At 37.2% G+C, this 24598-nt stretch overlaps 1 protein-coding gene across 1 annotated transcript in view; it reads left to right on the top strand.

Annotated features, from left to right (window-relative positions):
- The window catches only part of LOC100755802 (hypothetical protein), a 48085-nt gene that overhangs the window by 8459 nt on the left and 15028 nt on the right, over positions 1-24598 (top strand). The window contains exons 2-3 of the mRNA XM_035450304.1: positions 4950-5141; positions 7625-7718. Coding sequence (XP_035306195.1) covers positions 4990-5141; positions 7625-7718 — 246 coding nt within the window. The 5' untranslated portion in view covers positions 4950-4989. The remainder of the gene's footprint in view (positions 1-4949; positions 5142-7624; positions 7719-24598) is intronic.

The raw sequence follows: 24598 nt of genomic DNA, 5'->3' as shown, positions 1-24598 counted from the left end.
TTATTTATTTATTATATATACAACATTCTGCTTCCATATACATCTGCACACCAGAAGAAGGCACCAGATTTCATTACAGATGGTTGTGAGCCACCATGTGGTTGCTGGGGATTGAACTCCAGACCTCAGGAAGAGCAGTCGGTGCTCTTAACCTCTGAGCCATCTCTCCAGCCCGCTTCATTTCTTCTTAAAGTAGTGCCATTTTCCTCCCTGTCCCAGAGACCTATCATCTAGGCAGTCAGATTCTCATGAGGCCAAATGTTTAAATTTACGAGTATCTAACATTTCTCGAGAATATAAACTTGAATGGTTCTAGTTGTTTTGACATGAAGGCCTTTCCCTATATTTGCATGTGTTTTGTTTTTTCTTTGTCTTGTGTTAATTTTCATGCAGAAAAACAAAGCTTCTAAATCTCTCTCTCTCTCTCTCTCTCTCTCTCTCTCTCTCTCTCTCTGTGTGTGTGTGTGTGTGTGTGTGTGTGTGTGTGTGTGTTTCAATATCAAGTTCCTCCTCATTTTTCTCTTCCAAGATATCTCAACATTTTGCTGCTATTCTGATCATGAGAAAGAAGCCAGCACCCATTTGCTCTTCTTAATTTCCTCAAATAAGTGATCCGAAGTTTAAATTTTGGCTTCTTCATATATCACTTTCTTAGTTATTTAAAAAAACAAGCTGCCTGGTGGTGATGGTGCACACCTTTAGTCCCAGCACTGGGGAGGCAGAGGCAGACAGATCTCTGTGAGTTAGAGGGCCAGCCTGGTGTACAAAGCTACACAGAGATACCCTGTCTCGAAAAAGCAAAAAAAAAGAAAAAAAAAAGCTGAGAGTGGGTAATCCTTTATTTTTTGTTTGGGAGAGAGAATCTAGCTACATATCTCAGAATAGCCTTGAGTTTGTGATGATTCTGCCTTTGCCTCCAGATTTCTGGCACTACAATCATGTGCCACTATGCTCAGTGCCTATCTCCTTTAAATTACAATTCATTTTCAAATTTCTTGTTCCTTGATCTGTAGCCAGGTCACAGCCCAATAAACTGCTCAAAGAAATGATCATCGCCAGCCCACCAAATAGAAAAGCAAACAACAACAAAACTTTGCCATGTATACATATTCTAGATTAGTGTCTATAATATACATGAAAATAAAATGTCATTACACCCAAAAGGAACCAACCCAATTAAAATTAGATTATGGAACTGAGTAGAGTTCTCGGATGAAATACAAATAGCTAAAAATTATCTTTTTGAAAAAATATTTGTCTTTGGGGGGTTACCTCACCCACGATGATTTGTTTCTAGCTCTATTGTAATAGGCTTTTGAGTCTTTTGAGTATATGTACATGAGTGAATCTTGAGGAAGATTGATTCCCAGCCTTCTGAGGAACTACCACCCTTGTTTGCAAAGCAGTTGTACAAATTTATATTCCCCCTAGCAAATAATAAATGTTCCCCTTTTCTTGCATCCTCACTAGCATTTGCTGTCATTTGTTTTATTGATCTTGGCCATTGTGTCTGGGGTAAGATGGAATATCAAAGTAGTTTTATTTACATTTCCTTGATGGCTATGGATGCCGAATATTTCTTCAAGTGTTTCTGGGTCAATTGTGTTTCATCTTTTGATAACTCTTTGTAAAGTTATGCACCCCATTTATTTGTTTTCTTGATTATTTGGATTTTAGTTTTTTGTATACTCTAAATAAAAACTCATTGTCAGATGTATAATTGGTAAATGAGAGGTAAACTAAGCTGTGCTTAGAGAGATAGTAATTTATAGGGCAGGTTGTTGCTGTATCCATTTAGCAAAATGGTAACAGTAGATTCACCATGGGGCCTGTGAGCTTCCCAACCATGGGTTCTTGGCCAGATTTATAGTATTAGACATGTGTCTCTGACTGTGGGGTGGGCCTTAAATACAACAGAATGTACATTAACATCTGTGCAGTTATTGCACCCACTGGCATGTCTTGTCACACCTGTCATTGTTGTAGTTCACAACTAGGTAAAACTGTTGATGATTCTTCCCCCTCCCGCACAGCAGCTTACATAGGACCTTCTGGTACCATGAAACCTAGTCATCCAAGGAAGAAGCTTCCAATCAGCATCAACTTGATTTTTCTGTTCTGTGACAAAAGTCTGTGGTTTCCTCAATAATAAAGTCTTACCACCAAGTTCTGGTTGTCAACAAAGTGCAATATTGATAGCCTGTATTGTTTTGGAGATTTCTGGGTCACCTTTGACAAACAACCTAAGGGGAGGTATCCAACACTTGGCACTGGGCTATTAATTTGGCAACCTTTAGCTTTTAGAAAGAGCATAATGCCCTGTATAGGGTGACTACAACTAAACTTTTATATAAATCTCTCTCTCTCCCGCCCCCTCCCTCTCTGTGTTTCTCTGTGGCTTTGGAGGCTGTCCTGGAACTAGCTCTTCTTGTAGACCAGGCTGGTCTCAAACTCACAGAGATCTGCCTGCGTGTACCTTCCAAGTGCTGGGATTAATGGTGTGCAACTTTTTGTTGTTGTTGTTGTTGTTGTTTTGTTAGAGTCTCACTATGTAGCTCTGGATGGTGTCAAACTCACTATGTAGACCAGGTTGGCCACAAATTCACAGAAAGCAGTCTGCCTCTGCCTCTCAAGTGCTGAATTAAAGGCATGTACCACCATGGATGCCTATTTTAACATCTCCTACCCTCTCCTCTGCCCGACTCTTCCATCCATTTCTCCACCTAAACCTCTATTACCCTTATCCCCCACTTCATATAACTAGTATTCTATTATTCCAGTCTCTTAAGTTAGTTTTTTTCATCCCCATGGTCTTTTTCTAGTTTCCTAGATTCCACAAGTACTCCATGGTAGACATACAAATCTAAAAATAATTGATGGTAATCTATGAAACACTCCAACTTTAAGTAGGATGAAGACAAGAAACTAAAAAGGTATTTAGAGATAAATAATATCTTTTACATAAATAAAAGGATGTTCTGGAAGCCAAGTGAAAATTCAATGAAGGGAGAGTGATCAGCTATGTTAAATGTTGCTGATAGGTTAAGTGAAATGAAGGCTTAAATTGGCTCTAGCACCATGCAGCTAGGAGTAAGAAATGAATGTTATTTCAGAAGAGTCAGAAACAGTTACTATTCTAAATATTTGAAATATTTCTTTGCATTTAATTCTCACATTAGTCTTGAGTAGCACATAAAATTCTTTGTTTCATATTGTCATTGTGGAATAACATCTTTATATAAGTATTTACTTATTTATTTGACAATTGAATGCCTGTATATATCACATAATATGTGGTAATTTCAAATATATATCCATTACGATATGATTAAATCTAGTTAATTATATGCATGGCCTCACTTTTTTGATGACAACATAATAGCCACTCTCAGTATTTTTCAAGATGATAATATATAATCATTAAATGCATTCATCATGCTGTATAATCAATGTTTCTTATGTAATTATAATTCTATATTTTGACCAACAACTTCACAATGTGATGTACATTTTTAATCTCACTCACCAGAAGCTGTATAAGAGATGTCAGTGTTCATTGAAGAATACATTAATAGTATCAATCTCTTAGCCCATCCCACCTTACTTAACCCCATAGCCCTTGTCAAATTTAAACATGGTAGATAATTTCGCTTGTATTTTCTACTTCTCTCTGCTCTATTATACATTAATTGAGCATATTGATCATTTTGTTTTATTCAGTAGATATCTCAAATAATATTTAGGACCTAGTTGGTATGTGTTGAGTAAGGGAAATATTATTATAAAAGAAACAATTCATTTGTGATTTATTGCTATGATAAAGAAGAAATATATTCCCACTAAAGTATTTTTCCAGGAAGAACTGTATGCAGATGGATATATGAAAACTCTTTTTACTTTCAGAAATGGGTGAAAGTATACTACGTGTTAAAAGACACATCCTATAGATAGATGACTATTAATTTGAAAATTAATATGTAGACCATGAGTGCTATAAAATTTTCTAATACCCATCTAATAAGTTCCTTCATGTCAACTGTGCAGTAATATTTAATGTGTTGAAACAACACAAAAGGCCATAAGTAGCCTATTTACTAACTGTCTTTGTTGGACAACAGGGTAATCTCATATCAGTCCTTTAGGAGACAGTGAAAAAAATATCTAAAGACACTATGTCAGTAAACTCCTCCTTTATTCACTCCCAGGGAAGCATGAAAAACTCCATTCTCCTATCTTCACAAATCTGTTGACATTTCTATGTGGGTGTATGCCATATCAGTTTTTACTCTATGCACCAGAGAATCATACTCACGTTATTTGGCTGCATCCCAAGATGTATGAAAACACATATAGTTCATAAATGAGTCACTTATTTCTAAAAAAAATAAAAAGAGAAACTCTGGAGGCCTGGGAAAGATGGGGGCAGGCTTATTTTCCTGGCAGTCTATTCTCTTCTCATGTTTCTTCTTGCATTTCTTGTGGTGTGGTAGTCTGTTAACTTGTAGTTAAGAAGTGAGTGGGGGAGGGAATAACACAGCCTGCCCTTAAAGAACTGGCAGCTTAGACTGAGTTGAATGCTTTTATAGAATCCAGAGAGCTAAAGTAGCCAAAGCAGAGCAAAGGTAGCATCTGTGAACAAAATGTGGATAGTTTTGAAAGCATTCTTAAGACAATTTTCTTCGTTCCCTGTACCTAAGTGCTAACTGCCACATCTTCATTAGTTGATGGTTAGGAAATCCTGAAATCCTACAGACTTGGTATGATCACTGAATGTGTTCAAACATGTAGGTTTATAACACTTGCTGAAATGGAAAAATGGGATGACGTAAATCTCTTAAGAAGGAACTTGAGAAATTTCATGGTCGAGCAACAGTGAAATGTTTGATTCACTCATATGAAACAACTTGTATTCCTCTATTGTGTGAGATATTTATTTTATCTCTACCTAGATGTCCAAATTTCAGAGGCCAGTGGGGAGACTACTGGTACATGGGGGACAAATGCAAACAACTGTGGAGCACTGTGGACCTGATTTTAGTAGCAACATTGCCTGGAATAGCACTGGCTCTAATCGTTGGTGTGGTAATCCAGATTATCCACTACTGTAAAGGGAAGTCAAAAAAGAATGAAGGTCATCACAGGTAAAGGATTTCTAAGTACTTCAGAAAAAAGTAGATAGTCTCTCATGTGACCAGCAAATGAATCAAAATTTAATGAATGTCGTTTATTATGCATGCAATGTGTATGTTTTCTTTCCTATTCATCATTATAATTCAAAGTCAAATTAACAGTGCCAAAGTACACATATTTAGTTTAGGATTTTCATAGAGAAAAATTTAAAAGCTCTTCTCCAGATAAAAGCAAATGCAATTGACAAAAAGTCCCATTTCAGTGTTTTCTTTCCACTAAGGTAGTGTTGTGTGCACCACAATTCTGCCCTGTTGGTGTGGGAACAGACCACTGCTGTGTTAGTCCATTCAACTCCCTTACACCAGCAGCAATATCAAAGACACCAATCTAATAGCCTTGACTTGATGAGACTCTGTCTTATTTAACTAATTTCCCTTCCTTGGGCTTTAATTTTCTCATCTACAAAATAGAGCTTTTTATAATCAGACATACTTCAGGGATGGTGAGGATGATACTAAAAGCAGCAATCAGGTATTGGCTGTTTATTATTCATGGCAAGATGAGTTACTAATGTTTCACACTTATTAATTCATTTAATTCTCTCAACAACCCTATAAAATGCTGATGAGACTACCGAGGCATAGAAGATCAAATAAATTGGCCAAGGTTTTGGTGCTAAATCTGGTTACTAGGCATGAATTCTATGCTGTGCTAATAGAATCTGATTGACTAAAGTAATGTTAAAGCTATGCCATACTGTATCACCTTTAGTTCTTTATGTAAAACAAACTATATCTTTTATAGTTTTCAATGCTACCAAACTTCAGAAATATGAGATTAAATACAAACGTGTAATCTCATCAGTTTTCTGTCAATTAAAATTATCATCTACATCATCATTCCTCTGTGACCAGACAATGTTACCTTCCAAGCATTATAGGGATGCTATCAAATATTATTTTAAAATGGGAACCAACTGGTACTGTTAGCCTCATATTGATAAGAACTGGCTTTCAGTTTGAAACAAAATCAGTGATTTGAACTGCCATATATATTTGTCTGTTGAAAGAGGAAGATTAATCGTACCAATCATTTTATCATTTCAAATTTCCAGTCTTTGTGCCATGTGGTGTATTCAGGTGTATATGTATGGATATATAATACATATAATGTTAATCACCATTAATGCTATAAATTCAAATTAATATGAAGAACTTCATATTATCAGTATATATATAATCTGTAAACCCCTTGAGACACTAAAGAATCATTACAAGTAACATGTAGGTCACTTTAGAAATAGTCTCTGTAATTTTCCTATCCCAAAGTTCTTTGTTAGATTTGTCATCTTTATTTATGTGCATGTGTATCTGTGTTTGCAGCTTTGGGGTGGATGTCCACAGACACTAGAAGAGGGTATCTGATACCCTGGAAGTAAAGTTATAGACAGTTGTGAGCTGCTGAAAATGGGTGAGGGGAACTCAATTTGGGTCCTTTGGAAGAGCAGGAAGTGCTTTTAACCATTTAGCACTTAACTCCAGTTCTCTATTCTAAAATTCTTAGTCAATGAACATATATTCAATTTCTCTTTCTTCTATTGACTCTATGACTTTGAGTTAACCAAAGTTTAGTTTCCTCATTTATAGAAAGAGGAGTGTGTATCTTACTTCTTCATTAGTCTGAGATTTAAATTAAATACTAATGGTATTAAGAATGATAGACAAAACTGAAACCTTATTATAAATCAAGATAGTAATAGCCTTCATAGGATTTGAGCTCATTTCTGGGCTTTCTGTATACTTTAGCTACTCTATTTTCTTTCATTTAATGTGATTTTTAGTTTGAGTTCCTTTTTATAGCTCTTTAATTATATGAATTGTGAATTGATGAGATGACTCTGAATCTATTCTTGAGATTCTTTAGCTTAGTGGAGAATGTAAAGATTATTGAGCTTAAATAGGGTTCATGCCTCTTCCCTGCACCACTTCCCCTTTCCTTAGATTGCTTAGCCTTAAGTTTCTTATCTGTAAATTTAATTTAAAACACGTAACTAGCAGGCTTTGTGTAATATTCGAATGAGACAGTGTGATTCTTTGTGTAACATCCTGCTTTCTAAAATTTACTTTCAATTGCATAATAAATAACAGATTAATGGTTGGATAGGAAAATGGATATATAAATATATACGTTAATATATGCAATAACATGGTAATGTTTAAATCAATATGGGAGATATATGAATATTTGCTGAAATTCATTTTGAGTTTGCTATATACTTGAAAGTTTTTGAAACAAAATATTACATAAAATCAGATGAAGGAAAGCATCTTTATCATGAAATAGGTCTGGTATATTGCAGCTGCTACTAATTCCTTTTCTTGAGTACAGTCTTAAAATGGGAACATTCGTTGTATATTATAAAAAATTAAGACATTTGTATAATCAGTCATGCAAATGCTTTATCATAACTGAATTCTTTAATTTTTTGTGCCAGAGAAGAGAGGACTATGTCAGAACTTCGACCTTACCATAATTCTGCATATGGTTTTGATACTGATAGGAATCTTCCTCAACCTAATCAAGGCAAGGTAAACACTGAAACTCCTTTGTCAAATAAACTAAGTTTACAGAAGACATCAAAGAAAGAACTGCCATGGAAAATTATAGCAGAACATACAAATGCTAAAGTAAATGTTATGAAAAAATTAAAATTGCAAAAATATGGATGTTTGGTGCCAGATTTTATATAAAATATCAATAGAGTACAGGCCAGGCCTTCAGCAGTGATACTAGAAATGCTCTCTACCTTTTCTTCCCATCAGTTTTTTCTGAGTGAAATCAACTTAAAGCAGATATCAAAGACAGGCTCAGAGAAAACTAAAATACATAGCAAAAAGGAAACAAAAGTTTCCTGAAGAGGGCAATGGAGATATGAGTAAAAAGACAATAATTTTATCTAGATATTAAAATCTTATATCTAGCAATATATTTCCAATTACATAAATGATTTAAAAGAAGTCGTGTGGAGATCTTGGAGACTCAATGTATTTTAGGAGTCGCTCTGAATACAAAATTAAAGGGACCTTGTTGTCACATTAGACTGCAAGTATAAGAGACATCAGAAATATTGTTGTTCAAACGAATCATTAAGGGCCACTGTTGTGGTTTGAAAGAAAATGCCCCCTAAAGGGAGTGGCACTATTAGGAGGTGCGGCTTTGTTGGAGTAGGCATGGTCTTATTGGAGAAAGTGTGTCACTGTAGGGGTGGGCTTTGAGATCTCTTTTCTCAAGCTTCAGTCAATTTTGACAATCAGTCCACTTGCTGCTGCCTTCTGGTTAAAATGTGGTCACCACATCTGTCTGAATGCCACATGCATCATAATGATAATGGACTGAACCTCTGAAACTGTAAGCCACCACTTCAATTAAATATTTTCTTTGAAAGAGTTGCTGTGGTCATGGTGTGTCTTCACAGCAATAAGAAACCCTAACTAAGAGAGCCACAAATTCTTTTTGTTGTCTTTTATTTATCTTCAAATATGCCAATAGCGATCTCTGTATTCTATAGAAGTAAGAACTGTATTGAAATTAAATAACACCAAACTCAGTATACTTCTATATATGTGTCTAAACTGGTACCATCTTAATATCAAGGCCAGTTAAACACAGGGACACTAAAAGGTTAATATCAATGTTTATTGAATAAAAAATTTGTGGCAATTAGTTTTTTCTACCTAAAATCAAATAAATTAAATATTTGAACTTTAAAATAGCAGCATTAAAGATCTCTTCCAAGGCATCTTTCAAAAATATTAAACTATTCTGGATGAATATACTTATGTAGATATTGTTCATATCTGCAAAATGGTATTCTCTAAAACAATCAAATGGTTTTTGGCTGCCTGTTTTTCTCTTGAAGTGAGCACTTGTTTTGTAGGAAGAAACCATGAATTAGGAAATCTAGCATACAGAATGCACTTTTCCATTTCCAACAGTTCTCTTCTTAGCACCATAGTTATGTCTGTCACCTATCTGGTTTCCAGATCTTCAGATTGACTTTATTTTCTCTGCTCTCCTCTCAGCTTTTAGAAAGTGCCATGTACACTCTCAGTGTGGGTAAAACTCATGAGGAAGGGCACATGAAATGCTTAGCAGCTAGGATATATATATATATAATATTATATATATATAATATATATATCTTTACTAGAAAATAAAAACATTTCTTACAATTCCTTTCATATTGTACATTTTTTCTTTAAAATTTTCAAGCACATATTGAACATTTGAAGTCTCTAGGAACAGTAAATTATTGTTATGACACCACCTTCCTAGCGGTGGTCCCTTGACTGAGTGATTTACCTGGCCCAACTGGTATGTGATGTTTTTACCCCACCCAGAGATTATATTTTCTTGATCATGAGGAGTTTTCTCTTAACAGGCCTTTCCTGCTGCTTTGTCATCCTCCCTTACTCTAAAGAGATCCTCCCTTACTCTAAAAGAGGCAACCCTAACTGCTACTGTAGATTTGGGGCAATGATTTGCTATGGTTTCTTCCTACTGGTTGAGGTTATTGGGGATAGCTGTCAGAGTATCCCTCTAATGGGTCTATCTGAAAGACTTTGAAAGCACAGCAATAATTCCATTCATCTTTTACCATCTTTTTTCTAGTAATTAGTAAACATTTCTTTTCCCATGAGTTAATAATAGGGAAAATCTCTCTGTACTTGTTAGCACACAAATTTATTGGGTAAATTAAAATTTCATCTTAAAAAGCATAATTTTTGGTGGCTTTTGTATTTTCTCTACCACCCAATAATATCTTGTCCTATTTTATTTAGGTATGTTGTGAACACCTTTTAGAATTCTTTCCAGTATTTCTCTTAAACCTTTCATTTTTTCCCTATCTCTCTGTCCCTTTGTCAATTTGGCTTATGTTCCTCATCTCAGTCTTCAGGTAACAATTATGCTAACCAATGAGCTTGCCTAAGTCATAGTAACTATGCTTGTTACAGCTTTGGGGTGAGGCTAGAGCACCTAACACTGAAATTACGACCCCCCAATTTCTCCTCAAGTGTCTGTGGTTCCCACGAGGTGTTGCTCTAGGCTGCCTCACACTGACTTGTATTGTTAATGTCAGGGTGCACTTTTACAGGTAAACCTAAAGTTTGTATTTCGTGCAATAAAATGGTAATGTATAAGAATATGGGCTATTGAAGCAGAGGATTAGAACTTAATAGTTCTGAATAAAGTTTCTGATACTCAGATAGGTATAAGATTATGAAAGGAAATTATGGAATGGTGCCTGGAGTATAGTTATTAATTTACAAATGGAACTGTTACAGTGAGCAAGTCAAAGTATTAGGTGGCACTTGTCCACCAGGAGAAAGCAGTGTGTTGCCTCCTCTGTGTTCCAGAAGGCTATGAGTACACACAGACTAATGGAAGAGTTCCAAGGAGCAGCTTTGTGATGCCAGTGTGTTCTTTGTAGTAAAATGTAATGCACAGTCAAAGGACAAATGGAAAGAATGAGACAATAAATTATCTGTCAAAAATTTCAACTCCTGTCTTGGAAATTATTCCAGTATAAGCATGAGGTGTGGACCTAATTCCAGAAAGTCTACAGTGAGATAAAGGACACTGATAGTATACTTGTCAGAGCTTGCATCTTTATTCCAAGACAGCAGTTTAATTAGTATCTCACTCTAAATTCTTGTTGTTTCATCGAATTCTCCCATATCTCTAATATAAGCATGAACCAAAAGTCTGCACCTATCCTTATTGTAACCCTCGATAATGTCTTAAGACTATATGAAAAACAAATCACAATTTGCTGCGTGGTAGCAAGGTGGTTCACTGTGTGGTACCTAGCCCATGACATGCTATACTGGCTTTTAGAAATATAATTACCTTTCAGATGTTGATGGAGTATGATTTATAACCAACTGGACTTCAATCCAATCTCTCTCAGATGCAAGGGCAAGGGATTAATGCTCTGTATCATTTCTCCATGGAATGAAAATGGTAGATATCTCACTCTAGATATGAATTACAATGGACCTGGTAATAGAAGGCAGCATTGTCAAGGATCAATTGCCTTGGGAAGTCCTGTATCTTATATGACCCAAGCTGAACTAAAATTAATTGCTAATTGGCAACCACCTATGGGCAAACATGATGGCACTATATAGAGGATCCATATAGCTAATCTAGTAAAAACAATTATCTTCTTTGTCTTCAGCCTTTGCTCACTGATAATCTATGACCGACTCATGACTTACCTTTTGATAATTTATATTAATAAGGAACACATGTAAAAGAGTCCTAAATATTCCTTAATTTGAATATGCTGTGTGTTTATAGCCTTGAGATATGAACACTGTTTCACAGTGATCATTGACTGATACAAATTAACCTTCTTGACATCTTGATCTTTTTATCTAGCTGATTAATACACTGACCTAATTGTATTTAACCCCCAAGATTTTTGCCTTAGTTAGCCCTGGATAATTCAGCTTTGAGAAAACCTTGAGCATTGTATCCTGTTGTTTGGAAATCAAATTCTGATGTCATCCAAGCAAGCCCAGAATGTTAGACAGCAAACTAGGTGTCCATCCTGCAGTCAGAGCCTCTAAGACCAAGGAGCACGCAGGTGATGATTTGACGCACTAGCTCTAGCTCCATGTTTACTTGAGTAAGAACTTTTCATACTGTATTAGAGACGTTACCTGTCAATGAATTATGACGTTTAGAAGACTCTTGTGAAATGATTTGGCATTACATACTGCTGTTCCCAAACATTATAAGCTAGAATACCCTAAGTTTAGCTAGTCTTTTTTTTTTTTTTTTTTTTTTTTTGAGGCAGGATTTCTCTGTGTATCCTTAGCTGTCCTGGAACTTGCTCTGGAGACCAGGCTGGCCTCAAACTCAGAGATCCACCTGCCTCTGTCTCCAGAGTTATGGGATTAAAGATGTTTTCTACCATGCGTGGCTAAGTCTGGCTAGTCTTACACAACATGTTCATACCAGACAACTGAAACCACTGAGGAGGACCCATGACTCCTCAGTCACATAATTTTAAAATCACTTACAAAATTTGTAACAGTTCAACAAATGCAGTAATCCAAGAAACTATTCTTCAAGGGTAACAGGATGTATTTTCTAACCTTTTAATTCACTAATTGTTATTATATACTAATACATATGCATACAATAACAACTAATGAAAAGAGAGACTGTGGATATTAAAGAGAGATGGGGGGATATGTGGGATTATTTGGAAGGAGAAAAGGCAAGAGAGAAGTACTGTAATTAAATTGTTGAATCGATAACTAAAAAATAATGAAGTGTTTTTTACATTATAAATCTAATTTATGTTTTTAATTTTTAAAATTATTGAAAATAGATTCTTCTCTCATATAATAAATACCAACTGCAGTTTCCTCTCCCTCCACTCCTCCAAGCTTCCTCCAGCTCCCTTCTCCCTAAAATCCACTCCCCCTCTGTTTCCTCTTCAGAAAAATACAGGCTTCCAAGGGAAATAAAGTGTATTTTCATCTTAAACAACACACACATACCTCCTAAATTCTCTAGATGAAATTTTCTATATTTACCAGTAGATGGCAGTAATTAACTTTCACATATCTACCTTCCCTCAGATTTGAGGAAAAGTCTATGTGAAAACTTGTTTTCATTTGCCAATGGTACAGATAGTGTTTGTGATAACTTGAAACTTAAATTGTGTAAATATTCTTGTAAAGTAGTTTCAACAAGGCTGAGATGGCTCACTGAGTAAAAGCACGTGATGCCAAACCTGACTACTGGAATTTGATACTTGGAACCCACGCTGAAGGAGAGAACTGACTCCTGGCATTTTTCCCTCTGACCTCCACTTACGTATGTGCTATGGAATACACACCCGTCATCACCCCTTCCACAGAGACATGCGTGCGCGTGTCGTGCACACACACACAGTAAAGTGGTTTTAATACATAAATTTTTTCTTGTAAGTAAATGTTATGTTAGTGAATGTTTTCATAATCACAGTTTTCTAAAATTCATAAAACTTTCTCAGACTATTACTAAATAATAATTCAACAGAAAACAAACTGTTGGTTTAATGGGAGGAATCAGGCTAGCAAGAGACATGTTGTAGAAGATTAAAAAACCTACTTTGGGGATTTGTGTAGGACAGTGCAATATACACAGGCTGTTTCTCTTAATTAACAAAATCTGCATTTTCATACTGAATCAGAGGCTGGGTGGTGGAGAGGAGATCTTGAGAAGTTTAAGGTTCCATTTCCAATGTTTCCAATACGAGGTTTAAACATTTTGATAGTGTTAACAGTTGCAATAGAAGGAATCTGAATTTGCTGTGTGTGGGATATTCATGTGTCCTGGTACAGATATGTACAAGTATGCATGTGTGTGTGTGTGTGTGTGTGTGTGTTTGTGTATGGGTGTTTGCATCTGTAGGGGCCAGAGGACAATATCTGGCAATCATTCCTTATGCATCATATACCTTGTTTTTTAAAAGATGAGTTCTCTTATTTGACAGCAAGCCTCAGGGATCAGCCTGCCTAAGCCTCCCCAGACTAGGATGACATGTAAGTCACCATGTCAGGCTTTGCTTCGTGTGCAGCTTTGGGACAAAATTCAGGTGTTTTACTTTATCAGCCAAGCATTTTACTGACAGAACATCTCCTGAGATAAGAAATGTAATTTTTTAAATACTTTTTTTTATTTAGAATCAATCTTTTTTGTTTAATTTTTGTTTTATTTTTCTTTTCCTTTTTAAATTTAAATTAGAAACAAGCTTCTTTTACATGTCAACATCAGTTCCCTCTCTCTCCCCTCCTCCGCTGCACCCCACCAACCCCCCTATACCAACCCCTTTCTGTTCCCCTGGGATGGTGAGGCCTTCCTTGTGGGATCTTCAAAGTCTGTCCTATCATTTGGAGTAGGGCCTAGACCCTCCCCAATGTGTCTAGGCTTCGAGAGTATCCCTCTATGAGGAGAGGGTTCCCAAAGTTAATTTGTGTACTGGGGTAAATATTGATCCACTACCAGTGGCCTCGTAGATTGTCCAGACCTCTAGACTGACTTCCTCCTTCAGGGGGTCTGGAACAGTCCTATGCTGGTTTCCCAGCTATCAGTGTGGGGTCCACGAGCAACCCCTTGTTTAGGTCAGCTGTTTCTGTGGGTTTCTCCAGCTTGGTCTTGACCCCTTTGCTCATCACTCCTTCCTCTCTGTAATGGGATTCCAGAGTTCAGCTCAGTGTTTAGCTGTGGGTGTCTGTGTCTGCTTCCATCAGCTACTGGATGGAGGCAGTGGAATGACATATAAGGTAGTCATAAATCTCATTATTGGAGAAGGGCATTTAAGGTAGCCTCTCTACTATTGCTTAGATTGTTAGTTGGGGTCAACCTTGTAGGTCTCTGAACATTTCCCTATTGTCAGAATTCTCTTTAAACCTATAATGGCTCCCTCTATGATGGTATCCCTTTTCTTGCTCTCCTCCATTCCTCCCCTGACTAGGTCTTCCTGCTCCCTCCTGTCCTCCTCTCCCCTCCCCTTCTCTTTCTTCTAACTCCCTCTCTCCTCCCACCATGATCCCCATTAGCTTAGGAGATCTTGTCCCTTTCCCCTTTTTCAAGGGACCATGTGTGTCTCTCTTAGGAGTCTCCTTCTTTCCTAGCTTCTCTGTCAGTGTGGATTGTAGGCTGCTACTTCTTTGCTCTAGATCTAAAATCCATATATGAGTGAATACATACCATTTTTGTCTTTTTGCGACTGGGCTACTTCACTCAGGATGGTTTCTTATAGTTCCATCCATTTTTTCCTGCAAATTTAAAGGTTCCATTGTTTCTTTCCACTTTCTCTTCTAAGAGGTTCAGTGTGGCTGGATTAATGTTAAGGTCTTTTATCCATTTGGACTTAAGTTTTGTGCATGGTGATAAATAAGGATATAGCTGGATTCTTCTACATGTCAGCATCCAGTTATGATAGCGCCGTTTGTTGAATTTGCTTTCTTTCTTCCATTGCATAATTTTAGCTTCTTTGTAAAAAAAATCAGGTGTTTTTAGGTGTTTGGGTTAATATCTGGATATTCAATTAGATTCCATTGGTCTACTTGTCTATTTTTGTGACAATACCAAGCTGTTTTCAGGACTATAGCTCTATAATAGAGCTTGAAGTCAGGGATGGTGATGCCTCCAGAAGTTCTTTTATTTGTACAGGGTTGTTTTGGCTATCCTGGGTCTTTTGTTTCTCCATATAAAGTTGAGAATTGTTTTTTCAAGGTCTGTGAAGGATTGTGCTCGTATTTTGATGGGGGAATGCATTGAATCTGTAGATTGCTTTTGGCAAGATTGCCATTTTTACTATGTTGGTCCTACTTATCCAAGAGCATGGGAAATCTTTCCATTTTCTGGTATCTTCTCTAATTTCTTTCTTTAAAGTCTCAAAGTTCTTGTTGTACAGGTCTTTCACTTGTTTGGTTTGCGTTACCTCCAAGATATTTTATGTTGTTAGTTGCTATTGTAAAAGGGGATGTTTCTCTGATTTCTTTCTCAGCCCATTTATCATCTGTATATAGTAGGGCTACTGAATTTTTTTAGTTAATTTTCTGCACCTTTAAATTGGGTTTCTTCACCTTCTTCTATACCTATTATTCTTAGGTTTGGCCTTTTCACAGTGTCACATATTTCCTGGATATTTTGTGTTAGGGATTTTTGGACTTAAGATTTTCTTTGGTCGATGACTCTATTTCCTTTAGTGAGCCTTCAACACCTGAGATTCTTCTTCCATCTCTTATATTCTATTGGTTATATTTACATCTTTAGTTCCTGGTTATTTACCCAACTTTTCTATTTCCAGCATTCCCTAATTCTGTGTTGTCTTTATTGTTTCTATTTCAGCTTTCAAGCCTTTTACTGTTTGGATTGTTTTTTTTATTTGTTCGGTGTTTTTTTTCTTAGCTTTCCTTGCTTTCTTTAAGAGATTTGTTTATTACTTGATTTGTCTTTTCCTCCAGTTCCTGTATTTTTTGTTTGTTATTTCTTCCATTCTTAAATAAGGGATTTCCTCACTTCCTCTTTGAGTGTCTCTATCATCTTCATAACGTTGTTTTAAGGTCCTTTACTTCTGCTTCATCTTCGTTGGGATATTGAGGTCTTGATGGTGTAGAGTCCCTAGATTCTGGTGGTATCATATTGGTCTTTCTATTGTTGAATGTGTTATCTTCCCATCCCTCCTTCCAGTGGGTGGAGGTAGGGTCCCTCTCTCTCCTCTCATCTCCTGTTGGGTGTAGGTGGGTCAAGACTTCATGTTAGCAACTCTGGATGGTTTGAGCTCTCTTGGCATAGGGCAGAGGGCATAGAGGGCCCAAGATTTTAATGAGTGCTGACTCAGGATGGTTCGGCCTGCCAGGGTGGGTCCACTCAAGCAGAGGGCATGGGGAGCAATACTCAAGCAGAGAGAGTAGAGGGGCAAGACACAATGAAGACAGGCTCCAGATAGTCCAGTGTGCCGGGGCTGGTCCACTATGCAGAGCCAACCCAGGAAGTTCCAAAGAGAAGATGAGGTAGTTGGGCCTGAGCAGTCTCCACACTCACCTCAAGTGGTGGGCATGGGGAGCAAGACCCAGGAATATAATTTTTAATTGATTTAATATATGTATATGAGTGTTTTGCCTGCATGTGTGTATCTGTGTCATATGTGTGCCTGGTAACTGTGGAGATCTGTAGCCTTGTCAGACTTTCTCTTTCTGACCACCAGCTCCCAAATAATAACATAGAGACATATCATTTATTATGAAATCTTGGCCTTTAGCTTAGGCTTATTCCCAACTAGCTCTTATAACTCACTTAACCTATTTTCTATTAATCTATGTTTTGCCATGTGGCTTTTGACCTCTCATTCTGTATGTTCAACTCCTTCCATGTCTCTCTGGTGTCTCCCTCATGCATAGATTTCTCTTGAGTTCCTCTCTCTCCCAGGAAGTCCCACTTATTCTTTCCTGTCTAGTTATTGGTCATTCAGCTCTTTATTAAACCTATCAGAGGGCACCTTAGTAAAGACACACCTTCACAGTGTACAAAAAGATTATTCCAAAACAGAAGTCAGAAAAGGATGGTGAATTCTAATTTATCTTTTATTATAACTAAGGAAAACTATAACTATCTGTCTTCAACTCCATCAAAGACCCCATAAGGATATAATATTACATAAGTAAACTGGAAGAACATTGTAAGCAATTCCCAACTCTAGAAATAACAGATTTATCTGACTTCCAGTATTTAGAATTATGGTCAAGTCCTGATTGGGGTATCCTGTGTGTTTGGTCCATCTCAGCCAGCAGTCCTAAAGCTGTCATGGATATTGAATCACCTGGGTCATCATTTCAGGAGGTCTTATTTGATCAAACCATGTTAGCCTGGAAGAAATCCACAGCTTTTCATCTTCCATGGAAATAAAAGCAGAATCTCTTTCCAAAGCAACATTTCTTAGACCCAAATTTTGAGTCAAGATACCTTTAAAATATATACGTTGGTTTAGCTTAGCAGCTTTCATAATCAAATGTCTCTCTGCAGTTAGCTCATTAACAGTTAAAAATTTAAAGACACAATAGTATATATAATCCATACTTTCTGTGTATTTCCATCTTTATATGGACAATTATAATTTTTTACTCTATTTGTCCTTTAAGGACCTCAGTTTATTATCCTAAATTATTCTTTTTATTTATGGCTGTATCTTATATCCTCCTCCTGTGTCCATGAACATTTATCAAACACGTTGTGACCTGTTTAGAGGCCTTTTGTCTGAATCTGTTTTTATTGTGTGTCTGTAATCCTTTTCTGACCAGGAGAGTTTTTAAAATGGTAAGCAGGCTTGGCTAGGACTAAAGCATCTGGCTCCACCCCGTTCCTTGCCTTCCTGGTAGTCTGGCTTTATGGCAGAGATACTGGTGGGAGCCGTGTGTGTGTATCAACCCCACCTTTGGGAAGGTTTTAGGTCCATGTCACCAGCTGCTCACTAACTTCACCTAAGTGTTTGGTAGTAGGGCCTCTTAAGAAAGCCACACAGTTTTTGTTGCTGATGGTGAGTCAGGAAGCCATGCCTGAAACAGAGTCCACCCGAGAATATGCTGCCACCAAGAAGTTGTGCTTGACTCTGTTCTTTTGTGTTTAGAATCCCTTTTTAAGCTTTTGTCAAGCTTTAAGTGGAAATCCTTGCCAAATGTTTGGGTGGCACATGTGGTTGGAGGTTTTTTGGTCCACCTGTCAGTTCCTACAGCCGCTGATAACACTCTACTCTAAGGGTTAATATTAATGACATAATTTTGGCCAATGGATCAGGCATATTTCTGGATAGCTCTACATATAAATAAAAGCATTTTCAATATTTTATATTTTCCATGAGGTTCATGACTTGTTACCTCACATGTTGCTTCCCCAGCATCTACATGACATCTCCCTTACTCTCTGTTTGGATTTCCTACCTAGCTTTAGTCTGCCTGGCCATTGGTCAAAATAGCTTTAATCATCAACCAATAAAAGAAACACATATTCACAGCATACAGAAGGAATCCCACATGAGAAATATATGTGCTCCCACCTTTACTTTATTTCAGCATTATTCATGGTAGTCAGTATATAAGTGGCCCCTTCAAATACCTACTTTGCCCCTAAGCTCTGTATTTAACAGCATCAGAGGAAATATATATATATATATATATATATATATATATATATATATATAATGATTCATGTCAGATGATTGAAAGCATAGATAGGATTTTTTTATGTGGAAGGGGGCCTATATTACTTTTGCATTGATCCGAAAGGCTGAACCAGAACTAAAGGAAACATCACCCCAGTGTAATGCATTAAGTTTCTAACAACTGGAATAACAGTAACTGGTTGTTTCAGTGGAAGGGGGTGAAGAAGCAGATTAAATGACAGTTAAGATCTCTGATTGTCAACTCTGTATACTTTTTCTGCATGCCATACTTTAAATTGGATTTAATGTCACATGTGAAGGATCAAAGGGGTTTGTGTGTGTTTTGCTGTTTTTAAATTAGTTATTAGAGATTTTTTAACCCATTTTGCTCACATTTACTCTCCCAGTTGTTCCTAGTTCACCACCCCCATTTTGTTTCCTTTTTTCAGAAAACCCATGAAGTCCAATTCATACTGCCCATATATTATTGACTAAGTGGCCTTCCAACAGAAAGTCACTGACTTGCTAGGCCTGTGCATTTCAAAACATCCTTTTTGAACTCTGTGTTGTCAGTGTGTTAAATGCCAAGGCTACTCTTTGAAGCCCATTTTCAAGCCCATTTTCTAATGAGCAACATTAGTTTATTGAAGATTATCTGATGAACCCTACCCACTCAATTAGCCTTCACTAATCTCTGTGGAGATTATCTTTGACTTAAAGGCACATTGCCAGGAAACTATCATTGGGTATTTATATGGCAGATACTTTCTCTAACCCTATGGTGACCTAAATTTAAATAGCTTCTGTTGTGGAAACTTCTTATGTATTTTTGAAGGTCTAGGTAAGTTTTTACTATCAAAATTGTTCTTAGAAGAAATCAGGCGCTAGGGAAATGTCTGTAGATCTACAATGATGACACCACCTAACAATCTAAGCAACAGAGGAGAGGCTACTTTAAATACCCTCCTCTGATAATGAGATTGATGACTAACTTATATACCATCCTATAGCCTTCACCCAGTAGCTGGTGGAAGTAGAAGCAGACACCCACAGCTAAACACTGAAGTGAACTGGAATCCAGTTGCTGAGAAAGAGGAGTGATGAGCAAAGGGGTCAAGACCAAGCAGGGGAAACCCACAGAAACAGTTGACCTGAACAAGGGGGAACTCCTGGTTCCCAGACTTATAGCTGGGAAACCAGCATGGGACTGAGGAGACCTCGGAAATCTATGGGGCCTTTTGTAGTAGATCAGTACTTATCCCCAGCATAGTAATAGACTTTGGGAGCCCATTCCACATATAGGGATACTCCCTGAGCCTAGACACAAGGGGGTGGGCCTAGGCCCTATCCCAAAGGATATGACAGACTCTGAAGACCCTCTATAGAAGTCCTCACCCTCCCTGGGGAGCAGAAAGGGTATGGGATAGGTAGAGTGTTAGTTGGGAGGGGCAGGGGAGGAGGGGAGGCAGAAGAACCTGGGATTGACATGTATAATAATCTTGTTTGTAATTTAAATAAAAATGGAGAGAAACAACCACCACCACAACAACAAAAATTGTTCTTAGACAATTTCACAGAAATATATAATGCATACTGACTGATATCATATCCTACCCTCTCCTAACTCCATACCACCCCTGTCTACCTTCTTCTTACTCTATACATCTCTCTCTAATGTTGACAACTCTTCACTGTATTATATTAAAAAATAGAGTTACACAAGGGTCATTTGTATAATTATGGGTTTGGCATTATCCTTTGGTGCCTTCTGGGTTCAGCAGTGTGTACCCAATTAAAGACAGTGAATCAATCAATAGCCAATAGTTCAGAAATGCATGGTAGAGCCCCATAAGTCCCTCCTCTTTCCTTGACTAATTGTTGATAGCCAAATCTTATATGAGCCCAGCACTGGTAGGTAACCAAAGATGTGAGTTAATGATTGCAGTGGTCTTGTCAAGTCTAGAGGATTGCATTTTATGGCCCTTCATCTTTATATTATATTTCTTAAGTACTGCCTACTGTTCCTTCTACAGTGTTCCATGAAACTTAGAGAAGGTGTTATAGATTTTTTTCTTTAGAACTGAGCAAATGCGCTGAGCTTTTACTTGTTTTCAGCATCTTGGGCTGCCATTAGTCTCTACATCTCCACTGTTCATTATAAGGAGAGGTTTCTCTGATCAAAGCTGGGAGCAGATTTTGTTTGAGGGCATAAGCATGGATACTCATAAGGCAGTTTGTTGTCATGCCAATTTAATTACACTACAGTAATATGTTCCCATCAGGTCCTGAAATTTCCCCAGACTGAGACTATTAGCAACTCTTACAGGACAAGGCATGGGGACCCTTACTTGAGAGGGCCTCAAAACCAGTCCGAGAGCTATTAGTTACCCCCACAACAGTGACGATGCTGTTGCACAGGTGGATCTATAGTGCTTGGCAGATTGGCCTTCCATTTCTGGTTGGCCTGCTATTGATATTCCTTATGACGAAGGTGTGGGATATTGTTCTAGTTAGGTTTCTAATAACCATAATCAAAAGTGTTTATTTGGATTATATGTTTGGACCACTGTTCATCACTGAAGGAAGCCAAGGAAGGAACTCAAGCAGTGCAGAGACCAGGAATAATACATGAAGCAAAGATAATGGAGCAATCCTGCTACTGGCTCAGTTCCCCAGCTCATCCTCAGTCAGCTTTCTCATACAGTGCAGGGCTAAGGGGTAACACCACATACAGTGGGCTGCGCTTTCCAAGATCAGTTAAAAAATGCAACATAAACTTGCCAATATGTCAATCTGATAGAAGCATTTTCTCAATTGAGCTTTCCTCTTCTAAGATAACAGTGGCTTATGTTTAGTTGACAAGAAACTAACCAGGACAGATATCTTCAACAATATGATCTTAGGCCCTAGTTCTGGCATGCAAGAAATAGGACTGACAAGAGCCTATACTGCTTTGAGGGCTCCTGGGGCCTCCAGTATCACTGAGAAAATGTTCAGGAACTCACTGTTTCTAGGAGCAGTGCCATTCAGTCATGAAAAAAATTATCATAAAGTTGTTATTTAAGATAAAAGATTGCAGGTTTCCATATAGATATTTAAACTCTTTATCCTGGTTACTCCTCCCTACAACCCCACCCTTCACCTCCCCATCACTGTACTCCCTCTCTGCTTAATCCTTTATACCCAAAGTAATTACTTTTACCTATGTCCTCTTCCTACTTTATTGGCTTCTGCAGGTATTCCATGTTAAACAAACAGAACAAAAGAGTCAGAACTAGAATCCACATCTGAGCAAGTATGGGGTGTTTCTTCTTCAGGGCCTCAGTGACCTTGCTCAGTATAATATTTTGCAGGTACATATATTTCACAGCAAATGTCACAATTTTGTTTTTCCTTATAGCTGAACAAAACTCCATTACAGGATGTGTAGCACATTTTATTATTATCTATTATCAGTTGATGGACTCCTAGGATGCATCTGGTTTTAACTCTATGATAAATAGAGCAGTCATGAACATGGATGTGCAGATAGTTACATAGTATAATAGGGAGTTCTTCCTGTAGATGCCCAGTAGTATAGCTGAGTTAGAAGTCAGTTTTGTTTCTAGTTATTGTGAAAACTTCGGACGGATTTCCAACCTGGCTTCACTAGTTACATTCTTACCAAAACTGTATAAGGTTCTCCTTTCCTCATAGTCACACCAGTGTGTGTTGTTACTCGTATTCAGTGCCTGACTCTGAGTGATACTGAGTTTTAAAGGGGTTTTAATCCGTGTTCTCTGGGTGGCTAGGGATGCAGAGTACTTTAAAAGTGTTTACTGGCCTGTGCATTTCTTCTTTGGAGACCTACTTGATTCTTTAGTTCATTTTAATCAGGTTGTTTGCTCTTGGAGGTTTTCTCTTTGTATATGCTAGGCACCAAATCTCCTTCTGATGTAGCTAGCAAAAAAAAAATCCACCCATTCTTTGAGATGCCTTTTCATGTGATTATTGATTTCCTTTGCTGTACATTTTTTAAAATTTCATAAACTCCCATTTGTCAATTGCCATCTTATTTCACATGTTACTAGAATCCTGTTTAGAAAACAATTACCTATACTTATATGCCCAATATTACAGAATGATACTGGCCCAAAACAGATACATAAGTCAGTCTAATAGAGGACTTATATTAGTCCACACAGCTAGAACTAATTGATTTTTGAACAAGGTGCCAAAAATATACATTGGATAACAGAGAACATCTTCTACAAATTGTTCTGGGAAACCTGGAGATCAATGAACAGAGGAATGAAGCTAGACCCCTCTTGTACCTTGCATGAGTCTCAACTTCAAATGAATCAAAGACCTTTACATAATACCTCTCTCATAGTGTAAATAAATTTAAAATATTGGAACACCCTTAATGAAAATCCTCAGGAGGCCTTGATTGATTTGATTAGGAACAGTTTTAAAAATAGTTTTTATTTATAGAAATCATGATTGCCTTTGACTTATTGGTCATATTTTATTTGATGCTATTCTATGCACCGTGGACAAATATGGATTATTGTTCTATGGATCTAAACGTTTTAGTAGTCAGTGTATCAAAATGTGCTTTAGTCACAAAGATGTCCCTCTAGGACCAATATTAGTTATTTGGACGTAAGAGATGAATAGGACAGTATGAGTAAGGAACTTTTCTTTTTTTTCATTTTTAAGTTATTAGGGCTGCTCTCCCAGAGGATCTGAGTTTGATTTCCGGCACCCACATGGCATTTATGGCATCTCTCAACCATCTGTAACTACAGTTCTAGGGCATTCAGCATCCTCTTCTGACCAATGTGGGCATCAGACATGCACACAGTAGCACAGTACACACACACGCACACACACACACACACACACACACACACACACACACACACACACACACACACGCAAGCAAGCAAACACTCATGCAAAGAAAATAATCATAAATACATCTTCAAATATTTATTTATTTTGTATATAATGTGTGTATGTATTCATGTGTTCATGTCACAGCCCATGTTTGGAAGTAAGAAAACTTCTGGACATTATGCATATATAAAATTTTCTCAATAACTCTGGCCGATTTTTGAGACAAGTGCTAGTCTTAATATTTCTTTCAGTAAAACCAATGAAAATGATTTGTATAGCTTATTTTGTAATGTTAAAAGAGTTAGTCGTTGCACCTTCTTCCTGATTTTCCTACTTGTATTATCGTGCTTGGAAGCATGTGATTGGAATTTTAAAAAGCAGTTTTGCCCTTGATCTTTTCACTTACTGAATTTATTAAAACCGAGTTTCCAAAATAAAACCTGGGTGTCTATCATGAGCAAAGCACTATATTATGCTGAAAGAGAGTAGGCGGACTTCAAAGATATATACAATGACATTCTTGTCACCAAACGTCTTTGATTTCCTTTGTTTTGTTTGTTTTTGATAGAGTCTATGTTTCCCAGGTCTGGAAATGACTCCCAATCCACCTGCCTCTGCTTCCTGAGTGCATGGATAACAGGGGAGCCCATTACACTTGGCTTACAAATTTTTTTTTACTCTTCTATTTTTCTCAGTTAATTTTTCCCTTCCATACACATATTCAGAGAATTTAGCAAAAGATATTTAACCTGAAAACTAAGGGAGTAAAATTTAACTTCTATTTCTTAACAATTTATATTTTGTAATCTACTAATAGTGGAGTAGCCAGTGCCAAAGTAGAAGGTAGATATTGATTTAGAG

This window comes from Cricetulus griseus, chromosome X (genome assembly GCF_003668045.3).
Source record: "Cricetulus griseus strain 17A/GY chromosome X, alternate assembly CriGri-PICRH-1.0, whole genome shotgun sequence".
NCBI classification, from domain to species: domain Eukaryota; kingdom Metazoa; phylum Chordata; class Mammalia; order Rodentia; family Cricetidae; genus Cricetulus; species Cricetulus griseus.
This window is presented reverse-complemented; position numbering and strand designations above follow the sequence as displayed.